Source organism: Parambassis ranga, chromosome 6, assembly GCF_900634625.1.
Source record: "Parambassis ranga chromosome 6, fParRan2.1, whole genome shotgun sequence".
Lineage (NCBI taxonomy): Eukaryota > Metazoa > Chordata > Actinopteri > Ambassidae > Parambassis > Parambassis ranga.
Genome location: NC_041027.1, coordinates 1,996,650 through 2,010,026, shown reverse-complemented (window position 1 = coordinate 2,010,026; position 13,377 = coordinate 1,996,650). Strand labels below are relative to the sequence as shown.

General features: G+C 42.1%; 1 protein-coding gene across 1 annotated transcript; it reads left to right on the top strand.

Moving 5' to 3' along the window:
• Positions 1-1,341: 1,341 nt before the first annotated feature.
• On the top strand, positions 1,342-13,349 carry snrkb (SNF related kinase b). The gene is made up of 5 exons (XM_028408289.1): positions 1,342-1,566; positions 3,134-3,491; positions 3,696-4,090; positions 8,947-9,088; positions 10,528-13,349. The coding sequence occupies exons 2-5, from the start codon at positions 3,256-3,258 to the stop codon at positions 11,597-11,599; spliced, it is 1,845 nt and encodes a 614-aa protein (XP_028264090.1). The 5' UTR covers positions 1,342-1,566; positions 3,134-3,255; the 3' UTR covers positions 11,600-13,349.
• Positions 13,350-13,377: the final 28 nt, after the last annotated feature.

Below are 13,377 nucleotides of genomic sequence, written 5' to 3'. Positions count from 1 at the left end.
GTTATAATACATTACCACCAAATGGCGCTAATGTCAAAGTCACTGACTCCTATACAAAACAAAAACAATCACACACACAATGTTTGTTTGCTTTATATTGATTTGCAATGTGTGAACTTGAAAGAGAAAAACTGACAGAACATAATTATAATCAAACAAACCCAACTGGTGCAGAACCACACAGGTTACCTGCACGAATGATGAAATGAGACCATGTGATAGAGTCATAGATAGGTGTGTGTGTGTGTGTGTGTGTGTGTGTGTGTGTGGCAGAGAGAGAAAGACATTGTAACATAAAACCCTATCTTTTGTCTTGGTTTAAGAAAGAAAAAAAGAAGGGAAGAAAGAAAAAGAGAAATGGACACCACTAGGTGGCTCCATTATTCTACTGCCTGGCTGACTGGCTGGTGAGATGAAACAAAGAGCAGCAGAGATGAGATCATCTTGCAGAATAATGCAGCTTTACAGTGTAACAATACAAAAATAAAGACAGGACAGACAAAATCACATGGACATCTAAAGAAGATCATACTATAGACACAATATAAGTCACTGTAGTGCAGGAATGCTTTGGAAATATCTCCAGTAAAAACAAACCCACAGCATAAACATAAGCAACTTTCTTTATTTAAATCCTCATTGCCCACATGGCCTGTGTAGTCACTTTGTTTGGATTCCAACCAAATGATTAAGATATGAAAGGAGTACAAAAACATTAGGCTACATTAAACAATTAATAATTAGAAAAAAATGCATTAAAGCTTAAGACTACAAATTACAACAAAGTAGCTATACAGATACTTTATTGATGCCTGAGAGGAAATTCAGGAACAAGATACACACGTATCACAAAGAGAGGTGTTCACAGGGACACAACTGGACCACAAAGAAGCATAAAACACAAATACAGAGACAAAAGAGTGGGACAATGGAAATTTAGAATCCAAGTCTCAGAGGAGAAGAAAGACTACAAACACCCAAAGCAACACAATATGATCAGAAAGACATGTAAAATGAAGAAAAAAAGACAAAGAAACACAAATGGACAAATGTCTCCCTAAGTAGATACAAACTGAGAGGGATTCACAGAAACACTTTGCTCTTGTTGTCTCAGAGGGTATAGCATGCTGAAGTGTCGCTCTGTCCGCACAGAGCAAACACAAAGTCAGTTATATAATTCTTGGACTTGACAACATTCATTCAGTTATTTTCCTCTCTCCACTGCGTTACGAGCTCGCGGCCGCTGCTGGCAAGCCGCGGGAGCGAGATGGAATGTATTGACGTCAGAAGGAAGCTGGACGCGCGTGCACGAGATGTTCCGTACTGCTCTGTCTCTCAGCCCTCAGCGGGCGCGCGCTCACACAGCTCGAGACTCTGTGGAATGAAGTGGTCATGAGAAAAGTATGTCCACGCATGGACCGCGGACACGGAGCGTTATGAAAGAACATGAGACGGCGGCGCTGTCGTTTTCTACGTCTGAGTTCGGAGGTGATACTGAGCGGAAGAGTTGCGGGCAGAGCCGGTACCGGAACCGCGAGCAATAACGGGATATTTTGCACAACAATGGTAAGTTAGCGACGCGGCTGCAGCTGCGGCTGCATCGCGTCCTGCGGTGCTGTCAGTGTCAGGGAGAGCATGTGTGTGTGTGTAGCCGCTGGTTGGAGGATGACTACAAACGTATATGAGACAACTCGGGACTGCAGTTGAGGCCAAGTAGAGAACAGCTGTCCTTAACACAAGTGTAACAGCCTCCAGCCAAACATATTAGCAGGCTGCGTATTTAAAGGTCTGGCCCGGTGAGGCTGTGAGGAGGAGGGGGGCTTTAAATGCTGCTGTAATGATGCTGCATCATACAGTGTAGATAAATAAGACATCATCATGATGCTGCTCATGAAGTGTTAAAGGAACACTTGAGGGGGTCCCAAAGGCAAGGGTGCTATTTGTCAACAAATATATAAACATATACAATGTAAACATAAACCAACTATAAAAAGTAGATCACTGATATATGAATATCAGCATGTAGGCCCATATTCACATCATAAAACTTCATTAGTACAGAACATAAAGCAGCAAACAATATAATTCAAATCTGTTTACAGTGCCTCAACTCAAGTGTTTTCATGTAGCAGATAAGCAGATGTGTTGGTGGCAAGTTACTAACTAGTTTGTAAAATACAGGGCTGGGAAGTTAATAATTAATGGCAGCATCGTTTTTGTTTTATGTTTATCGTGTTGACATAATCTTAAAAAAATCTCTGAAAAATCCAGTATAGTGAAGTCAAAAGTGAATACATACAAGTGATGCAAAACAACTGCAAAAGACACACGGTGATCACAAAGAGACTCAAAACAATCACTAGAGGACACTTTACTATTGAAGGGAACCAACCAGAAGCTCTAGAGACATAAATATGAAGAAACAAACAACTATGAGGAGGCGACATGTGACAGGTAGCCTGCATAGTACATTTGTCAATGTGATTAAAAATCCAGCAAGAATTTAAAGTACTTACTGCACACACAAAGACATCTGAGCTATGGACACACACACATGCACACACAGGTACACTAGTGGTGATAGAAAACAGCATGGGGTCTGCGCACTGATGGTGACCATGGTAATGAAGGTGGTGATGGCAGTTGAATTTGTTGCTCTGGGGGGGGGGGGCGCTCTGATGATGACATCATCAGGTTGAATGTCAACCTCTGGCCCTCTTAACCGAGCTGATGACACACCAACACACACTCACACATGTGCACACATGCACAACATACATTATGGTGTCCTGTTACAGTATTGATTGGTGCAAGATGGTGTTATTTGAGTCAAACTCAGCCCTTCAACGTTAGCAAAAAAGTGCAAGAATATTTTACCCTCTCCTTTGTGTTTTAATTCTTCCACATTGTAATCTAGTCCTCATGGCTTACCGTAATCTAAATGTGTTCTGTCTTCTGTGCCTTTGTTGGATGATGTGTAATATCAGTCTATTTCTGGTGCTGTGCCTGAAGGGATGAGGCATTAGCAGCAGCAGCTGACCTCATCTAAAGCCCTTTTCCCTCTGGGCCAAAGGCCAGATTTGCCAACACCATCATTTACTTTCATTGTGTTGTCTTTTCTTTGTCCTGCCAGACGAATCCCCAGCAGTGAGGAACCTCGCCACCCCTCCCCCCTGGGTCTTTGACACCTTGAGACTTTCCATTCTGTCTTGCTTATACGGTCCTCCATTCAGAATCCCTCATTTTGTTTCAAGCATGGACTGCGCTGGAGATATAACCTCAGCCCAGGATGGACTTATCGACCCCCAGAGCATCCCTAGTCGCTCTGATCTTAGCGGACTGTACCATCTGGGTCGGACGCTGGGAAGAGGCCATTTTGCAGTGGTCAAACTGGCTCGTCATGTCAACACAGGGCAACTGGTGGCTGTCAAAATGATTGACAAGACAAAACTTGATGTAATGGCGACGAGTCACCTCCTACAGGAAGTAAAGTACGAAAAAATAATTATTCTAAAAACATATAATCATTTTATCACAATTTTTTTTAAAGATTTTGAACAGAAATGCTATTTTTAAAAACAAAACAATAAAATGTAATCCTTCTGAGTAAAAACAAGAATACCACTCAAAGCAACTTTCTTTCTTCTTCATTATGTTACTCTATAAAGCAATAACTCACCATCTTATTGTTTAAGGTGCATGCGGCTGGTGCAGCATCCCAACGTGGTTCGTCTCTATGAGGTTATCGACACACCCACCACTCTCTACCTGGTCATGGAACTGGCTGAGGGGGGCGACCTCTATGACTACATTCTCCGTCACGAGGGTGGTGTGGCCGAGAGTACCGCCAAGCGTCACTTTGCCCAGATTGTACGTGCCGTATCGTACTGCCACCAGCTTCATGTGGTGCATCGGGATCTGAAGCCAGAGAACGTGGTGTTCTTTCCCCAGCAGGGGGCAGTGAAGTTGACTGACTTTGGGTTCAGCAACTTATTCCAGCCTGGCACGATGTTGGCCACCAGCTGTGGGTCACTGGCGTATTCTGCTCCAGAGATTCTTCTTGGAGAGGAGTATGATGCTCCAGCTGTGGGTAAGACACTGATTTTGTTATGTTGTTATTTGAAGTTCAGATGTATGTGTGTGTGTGCGAATGTGTGTGTACAGCACTTGTATGCAGCATCTTTGTGTGTGTGTTTTCTTTGGTCTTGAGTGTCCCCTTTACACCCGTAGGTGTTCTTCTATATTTATGTGTGCGTGTCTATGTATGGATCTGTGTGTGTGTCTGTATGTCCATTGAGGATTAGTGTGTGTATCTGGGTCAGTCTAAGCAAGCCAGCCAGTCATAAGCCAACTGGGCACGTTCTGCAGTGGAACCAAACACTGCAGCTTACCACTGTGCTCTCACACTGTATTGCAAGCATTTGTGTGTGTGATGAGACAGAGACCGAGTAAGAGTAAGCATGATGCATTAGTGTTTATCCACAATAGAATGCTTGGTGTGCACTTATGTGATTTGTGTGAATTTAGAGGTGAGGCAGGCAGACAGATTGTAGGATTTGACATTATGGGACATAAGGAGAAATGAGGGATTTGAGGGGGGGGGGGGCAGCCTGTCTGCTTCAGGGAGGTTGGTGGTCTTATCTGCTAAGCTAGAAAAGGCTGGATTTTGGCAGGGTTTGGGTGCTGTTCATACTGGTGACTACAAATGTATCTGCTCTGAATACAAATGCATCCTGTCTGCAATTAGTGCCTTGCCTACTCCTGTAGAGGGAAATTTATTCATGTAAACAAACATGAGGTACAAATGAGACAAAATGCAAAAGTTTTGTTCCTTATGGTCTCTGTGGTAGGTGTGGCGATGAAGAACCCAACCTCACAACCATTTATATTTTCAGCATGACTTGAGTTGCATCAGTTCCTCTTTTCATGTTACTTCCTGTTTCTAAAAGTGTACACACGAAGGGCGTCCATTTAAATTCATTTATTATTACCTCTTTTAAGACAGTTTTCTGCTTCACTTCAGCACTAAAGTGCACTTTTCTGTTCTCTTTTACTCTTAACATGACTCAGCCTGTGGATATCATGGTTATGTCATCATTTCAATAGAAACGTACACTTCCATCACCCAGTACACACACAGACACACACACACTTAAATGTGTAAGTGTGTGTGTTGGTAATCCTGAGCTGCACAGAGAAAGAGATGTCCCTTATTGATCTCAGCTTAGTAAGGTGACTCATAAACCCATCTCTGCACACACACGCATACACAGTGTGCGTCTTTGATATTTCGTCTCATATAAGCAGGCTGCTGTTTAATTCAGGATATTTGTGTGTTTTGTTTGAGGATGGTGCGTGTGTGTGTTTGTTTGTGTGTGTATGTGTTTGATGGTTGTCATATGATGTGGAGGGGAGACAGGAATGTCCACAGGGCCTCCTTTGACGAAGATAAACACTGCCTACAGTTACATAATGGCTGGCCATTACTGTGTGCATGCATGTGTACGTACATTATAGTTTATTATTGTGTGTGAATGTGCTCTGCCTGAACAGTTTGCTCCTTTATTCTGTCTGTTTCACAGTTGTTTACAGTTTTCCTTAAATGCTGTGCAACGGGTGAATAGGCTATTCATTATTGTTTACATTAGTATCGGTACAATGCCAGCTGAGTGCCGTACATTGCGCTTGGCTAAGAGTTATTGTCTAAAATCCATGGTGTTGGACATAATGCATAATGTTTGCTGCTTAAGCCAGTCAAGTGTCATAAGCAAACTAATCTTAGCAAGATACCTGTAACACTAGATAGATCTAGTATTGTTTACTTACTGCTACTGCAGATCTATGAGGGAGTTTGCCTGAATTGGGTGAAGCAATTAGTCCATAGGCTGGGATGGTCTCATTTTGCAATTTAACTTGCAGTCTGTCCAACATTGGCAATACTATTGTACATTATTGTACAGTTACTTACACCTCACTGAGGTGTAAGTAACTGAAACTAAAGTAGTAAAAAAGAATTTAAAGCTCTCCGTTGTCCTGTTCAACCTTTTTACTGTGAAAAGTTTCATTTCAAATAGTGATTCACATGGAAAGCCTCCCATTAAACAGCCAATTTTAGATCAGTGAAGGACTGGAAAACCACGAGATGCTTTCCAGACAAAACCTCTTTGTCTGTTTTCAAATCAAGCTGAAAGCTGTCGGGCTGTTTATATGTGCAACTACTTTTCCTAAACTGGAAATACACAAAACCAGGCACACCACCACCCAAAGGGAAGAACTAAAGTGCAACCAACAAATTATCTCCCATAGCAACAAAATCCAAAAACAGGCACATGATTGCGCAACAGAGAGTGCAATTGGGGACAGCTTGTCCTAATGTGTAAAGATGCTCCTAAGACTTACACTGTTTCTTACACTAGCAACGCAGGAAGTGTCAGGCTCAAGTCACTACAAGATGACTGCACTAAGTCAAAAAATCAGTCCTGACAATGTAAGGATATATTTATAAGGATTATTGTCAGTGTTGCAGGATAATCATGCTAATGAGATATTTGCATACTGATGAGTAATATGGCCTTGATATTTGATCCAGTTCATGTAATACAGTGTATTGATCAATAACTGATGACCTGAATGCACCATGTAACTAGTCAGAGCCAGGGAGTGGATGCTGGAACATTCTGTTTCCAAATGTGGGCAAAAAAACAAGGCCTGCATATTTTTGTAAACCTGGAGGACCTTTTGTAACAGTCAGTTGTGTTAACCCTTTATGACGTATTAGGTCTTGAAATGTCAACTTCAAAGGAGGAGGCCACTGACCAGAGCTACAGATGATCCAGAGAACCAGGACCACTCACTCTGCTCCTTTTTCACAAGATTTTGTTTCTCATGTGTCTTTTATTTTTATTCAGCCTATCTACATCCTGAAGTGTAACATACATGTGTGTGTGTGTGTGTGTGTGCATGCATTTCTTTACTGTTTGTACTATCAGCAGGTCACTAGTGGTAGTGAGAATGTGTGATATTCCCCAGTGAGCAGAGAAAAGTACACTCCCAGCACTCAGTGGCTTCTCCTCCTTGTTGCATAACACGTCTCTAAACAGAGTTGTGTGTGCTAGTGAGCGTGCGATGTGCGTGTGTACATTGTATAGAGAGAACTGAGGGCTGTTGTTTGGACCATCATGAGTATAATGTGGGACAATGGCTGAATGTCTTATCACACATGGGAGGTGAACAGGTTCATGTGAGAATATGTGGACAGGAAGAACTACAATGGTTTATTTGATTCTAGTTTATTTTTCATGTTAGCTGCATGTGAGGATAATATTTCAACTAGATTCATTTGGTCTTCACCTTTTTAACTATAAAAGTATTCCTTCGATCAGACCAGTGTTTTGTGTTTTTACCTTTACATGTTTCGACTGTAAAGGTAAAAACACAAAACACTGGTCCAATCGAAGGAATACTCTTATAGTATGTGAGGATAATCCTGACACTTGCATTCTTGTACTATCACATGTGTGATTTTATACCTTGTCAGCTATACTGCTACAGTTTAAACTGCACCTGTGCTACATCCATCACTTACATAATGCTACATAAATTCTTAGATAAGAAAGCTGATGTCAACCTTTTTTTTCTTCTAAAAACATGGATGCAAGTAGGTATTTGCTGCTGTCAGCAAATGGAAACTGTAAATGAGTACTTTCAAAAGACTGCTTGGCTGTTGACTGGTCAGTCACTGTCCATCCTGTACTTTGAGACAAAGTAATCATATTTGGTAACCAAAAGGGTCTGTCAAAGCTCGCAAGTAGCAGCAAGTGTGGTGGCAATGGATTTTTGCTGCATACTTAAGGAAAGTATGTGCATAAAAGGTGAAGAACTGGTGATATGTTCATATATAGGCCTTCAGATAAAGAACACCTCTCGCTAGGTAATCTCTCTTTAGATTACCAAGCTTGCTAACTTTTGCACTGGTGTGTAATTACTCTTATCACCAGGAGGGGAGGCAAAACTTCCAGTCTGTGTCTAGATAAATGCAGCTATAATAACAATGTATAGAAAAAGTAAAGAATGAAAACAATATGAATAAAGAATATTCTCTTAAAGTTATAGTAATAATGGAAAAACACGGTTAAATAACTAGAATTGCCCTGACACATGGAAACAAACGATACTAGCAGAGGCAGCATTTTCTGGATGTTGATATACGATCTGTGACATATCCAGTGTTACATCAGGGTTTTAACAAAGAATGTGAACAGCAGACGCTGCAGTACTCCAGTTTCCAGTGTTTGAAAGAAACACAAGGAGAGTCTGAAAAGAGAGAAGAAAGATTCTCAGAATAGCACAACACCAAAACAAGCCTTGTTATGGCCTTCAGCCCTCAGCTCCCTTTCCTCTGCTTTTCTGTGTGTATGTGTTTCCTTGAACCTCCCCCTGTGTTCATGCCTAGTTCAGGCTGTTCTGAGTTTGCATGGACCTCCTCTCATTGCATCTGCATCACAACAAGAAGGAAAAGGGGGGTTGGGGGGGATGAGTAGAAGAGAGGAAGGAAAGGGAGGGGATGGAATGGGAAAAGAACACTCTGTCAGCATTGTTGGTCAGCACCAGGAAGCCTGGACATGTGTAAATGTGTTTGTGTGTGTTTCTGAGTCAGGGGTTAAGTGCACCAAGCCCAAATGCCTACAGATATTGCCTCAGACACCTAAAAAACCAGACATCCAGCTGTCTCTCACTCATTTTTGTCCCCATTCATGAAGAAATGATTTATTATAACATGATGTATTTCTAGGACATGTTGCATCAACCAAACTGAAAAACGATCAGTATTTTTAAGCTTAAAAAATATGTTCAAACCTTGAAAGAATGGTGGGTTATTTAAAGTGTTGAGCTGCATTGCTATTTAGGGCTAATTTCGTGTTACTCTTGTTCGTGTGTGTGTTCCAGATATCTGGTCTCTGGGGGTGATCCTGTATATGCTGGTGTGTGGAGTCCCTCCCTTCCAGGAAACCAATGACAGCGAGACACTGGTCATGATTCTGGACTGTCGCTACTCCATCCCTGAACATGTTTCTGAAGACTGCAGAGAGTGAGTCACACACACATAAACCCAGGGTTACAGAAAGAAAAAAGTTATCTGCAGCTATTTTCTGCTGTTCAATCTTAAGGAACTGCTGACCGTAAAATCATCTCATTAGTGCGCGTTTCAGTGAATAATTTCAGTGTCCTCCTTGTCTGAAAAGATTCTCCAGCTTGCTGCAAATACTTCCCAAAGCCAAAGACAATGTTTTCCGTAATGCAAGCACGTCTGTGTCCTTGAACCAAAAATCATATTTCAGTCTTGTCAGAGGAACACAAACACACTCCTGGGCTGGAACAAAATACAACTTGCACATACTCATCTGTCTTCTCACTTAACCTTCATTCCTCACACCTCTGACTAAAACACACACACACACACACACACTGTCCTGCAGACAGGATAGGAATGTCTGAAGGGCAAACGGCTCCTTACTTCTTTTATTAACTTTCAAAACACAGTCATTAGATTAATTCAGTGTGTACATTCTGTAAATACTAGGCCTAGTAGGCCCACATTTGCAATGTCTATGGTGAGGTGTTGCTTACTGCCCCTAAGATTAGCAAAGGACAGCAGCATCAAATTCATCCAAACTCCTGGGGCTGACCTAGTGTTTGCTCACCACTTTAGCTGTGTTACAGCTAGCTGGCTAAGCTTAGACACCTTCTAGTAATTATAAAGTGTTAAATATTATATTTGGCACGTACTTACAGAAGCTGCTAATTCTAGGACATATTGTCCCCACTAATCCTTAGCTGTACTGGCTCTTTGAAGTTTGAATTCAACAGGAGATAAATAAAAATATGTAAGTTATGTTGGAGGGGGAGAAAGCTACTCTCCTCTGTTTATATATTTTTTCTAGTCACTAAATATAGTGAGGCATAAATACTCAATAGAGGAATAAATCAGAAACACTTCTAGCACTACATATTTATGAGTTTGCATCTTTATGTCCATGTAAGGTGTAAAAGATGTTGAGGAACCATGGGCTCAGGCCCAAATCCCAAAATAGGATTTTGTTTAACCCATACTTACCAATGATAGTAACATCTGACACTATCACTGTGCCAGCAGTTCATTGCTTTATCTTGTCCTTCAAGCTCCCTAAATAAAAGCCCTTTACACTTTACACAATCCAGTTCTTTTCTATTTATGTGAGGTTAGAAAGACATAAATACTCAACTAAGTGGTTTTTGTCACATTATCTGCGGCTGCAGACACATCCTAAAACATCTGACCCAGCACTGATCATATGAGTTTGCCCATTAGTCACATGATGGTGTGTGTGAATCCACACAAGCAGCTGAATAGAACAGAACAACCTTCTGGACATAACACAGGGGTTTTCAAGCAGTGTCATTAAATAAAATAAGATGTGTGTTTGCTGATGATACAAATGTGATCAAAAGCAGATACTGTCAAAAAATAAAAAAGTTTTTCTTTTTCAGTCTGATCTCTAGGATGCTGCAGAAGGATCCATCTCGCCGGGCCTCACTCGAAGAGATCGAGAGTCACCATTGGCTGCAGGGGCTGGATAACGCCCTCCTCAGCCCAGAGGCCCCGCCAGCCTGGCTCTCAGGGGCACTCTCCCCCAGCTCTCCACGTTTAGGACTGCCTGAGTGCGGGGATCTGCTCGCTGTGAGGCCGTCGTCTCAGCAGCCTTTCCCAGGCCCATGGCAGCCCAGCCTGAGCTTTACTCTCCGTCCGCCTCCAGCTGAAGAGCCACCAGCCCCCAAAAACCTCCCTGCATTGCAGCAAATCTGTGAGGAGGAGGAGGAGGAGGAGGAGGAGGAGGAAGAAGAGGAGGAAGGAAGTTTGGTAAATGATAGGGAAGGATTGGTGTCTTTGTTAGAAGTTGAGGAGATGTTGGATCTAGCAGACAATCAAGAGTGTAGGGAAGAGAAAGAGATGGAGGAGTGTCAAAGCTCAGTAGAGAAAATAGAGGAGGACGAAGCAGAAATGGAGACAGAAACAGAGAAAGAGGACAGTGTGTGTGTGATTTCAGATCAACCTCTCAGTTATGGAGACAAGACAATCAGTCAGACTCCTGAAATCACAGCATCGTCCTCCCTACCTGGTCAGACGGTACGCTGCTGTCACGGGCAGCAAGAAATCACAACCCGAGAGGACGGAAAAGATGAGGAAATGGAGCCCAACAACAACACCAACAAACCTCCTCTCTCTAAATCCACTTCCCAGCATTCCTCTGTCTCTGTGTCCTCTGCTAGCCCGAATGGGAAGGAGACGCAGAAAACAGGAAGAGAAGAAGAACAAGATGAGAGAACAGGACAAAGCGGAAGAGATGACCTCTTAACAGAAAGATCCCAGCCCCACAATGCACTGGGGACTCGGGATGAGACTGCCCCAAGAGCAGAGCAAGGAAAACGACACAGCATAAAGCTGCGTGAGAGACTCTTTCAGTTCCCTCTGTGTGAAAAAGCTCTGGCCTTCAACATCCCGGCACACAACAAGCCCAAGATCCTGCCTCTGGCTCAGTACAACTGCTGCCACGTGCTGTAAGTGAAACCAGCCTTGGGTGATGTCTGATGTGGCGCTCACTCACTCGGGACCTATGGGCTGCTTAGCAGTCAGCAGGTGGCTGGCTACGCAGCACGAACCTTTTGAAGTGGCAGACTGCTGAGCTGCAGAGACACTGAGGCTCAAAATCAAAGGGCCTCGGCATGCAAACAGCGAGTGTACATGACGGGACGTGTACAGCTTCCAACACTCACCTCTAGCATTGTGCTCACATTGTAAACATTATGTTAACTTGCACAGTTTGTAGAACCTCATCCATTTGCTGCTGTGTACACTAGACTGTTTCCAATCTGTAGCTTAGATAGGATACTGGACCTACCTGTATAAGAGTGAGGGGAGAAGACAGAGACAGAGTGACTGTTTTTATTGAATAAGCTCTTTGTTTGAAGGTGCCTACTGAGGTAAAATGGATTCATACAGTACATGGCTGCTGTGTCAGTTGTTAGTTGTCAGACTGTAAAAGCCTCTGGGAGTAGTTCCAGTACATCACAGATTTAATTATACCATATGAATGAATTTCCAACTAGAGCTGAAACTAAGGACTATTTTCATGATTAATATATCAGTTTTATCATTTTTGGTTAGAAACGTTTAGTCTATAAAAATGTCTTTTGTGTCGCCAAATACCAAAATATTTACTGCGAAGGCAGAAAAATTTCACATTTGATCATCTATGGTTTGTTTCTCTGCTTTGTTTGGCGTTCAGCTTAACCCATCGATTGCTCTATCGTGAACATGTCTTTTGCACAGCCTGCTTCTCACATTGGTTTGACAGCTCTTAATATAAGCTCTTAATAAGAAGGACTAAGACTGTTATGATATATAACCCTGATAAGATACTGTATAATATACACCTGTTCTTCAAGTCTTAATGGAATGGTTTGTTCCCTTACATACTGTATGAAGCTGTTCATAGGATCTTTGGTCAGGATGCAGGTCTTCCATTGTTCTTTTTTGATTTGATATTTAATCATAACATTTTCTTTATTTTCAGACAGAAGTTACTTGATAATTTTTTTATAACATGACAAAGAGATGAATTCTCAGCAGAGACTGCGTGCATGTTGTTATTTATCACACTATACCTCCATGTGTCTTGGATCTGACAGGACAGCCATTGTTGTTGTTGTGTAACTGTGAGTACTTTGAGGTAACCCACTCAATGATGAATTGCACACAGTGCATCTACTGTAGCTGGGAGCGTTCTGCGAGCAGCAACCAGGGACTGATGGGTAGATTTGTTGGTCATAAAGACCAAACCACGACTTGATCCATGTGGTATTATTTTAACATATAATGGCTCTGTGTCTTCTGTACTGAGAGACATTTTTTTGACAATAACATAATGCCAAAGCTGTACAATGAGCTACAATTTCCCTCTAAATTGTCAGTCACTGGAGCTTGATGGGTACAACTAATTGGATTTTAAACGTGTGACTGGTGATTGTTCGTTCCCTGCCCCAAAAAGGAGTGATTGTCACGTGAAATCTGATAATCGCTCACATTTCATTAGCCATGAAGTGCAAAATCTGTGCAAAGGAGGGATGAAATTATTTGTTTCCTGTTTGACTGCAGCCTCTCTCCCCTTTGATTGTCTGTGTCTGCTGACCTGCATTGTAACTAGGACTATGTCTCTATGGGGCCATGAACTTATTTTTCTGTATTTATTTATTAAAATGGATTCAATGAACAGGGTGGATGTGTGCAGTGTGTTCCTTTCACAGAGCTGCACGCTTCATTATATTCTACCAGACCTCAAA

Excerpts from the sequence above, each read along its gene's own strand:
- snrkb (XM_028408289.1), top strand. The coding sequence starts at position 3,256 with ATGGACTGCGCTGGAGATATAACCTCAGCCCAGGATGGACTTATCGAC. Across the intron at positions 3,492-3,695 it reads CACCTCCTACAGGAAGTAAA|GTGCATGCGGCTGGTGCAGC; the intron begins GTACGAAAAAAT and ends TTATTGTTTAAG. Across the intron at positions 9,089-10,527 it reads GTTTCTGAAGACTGCAGAGA|TCTGATCTCTAGGATGCTGC; the intron begins GTGAGTCACACA and ends TTTCTTTTTCAG.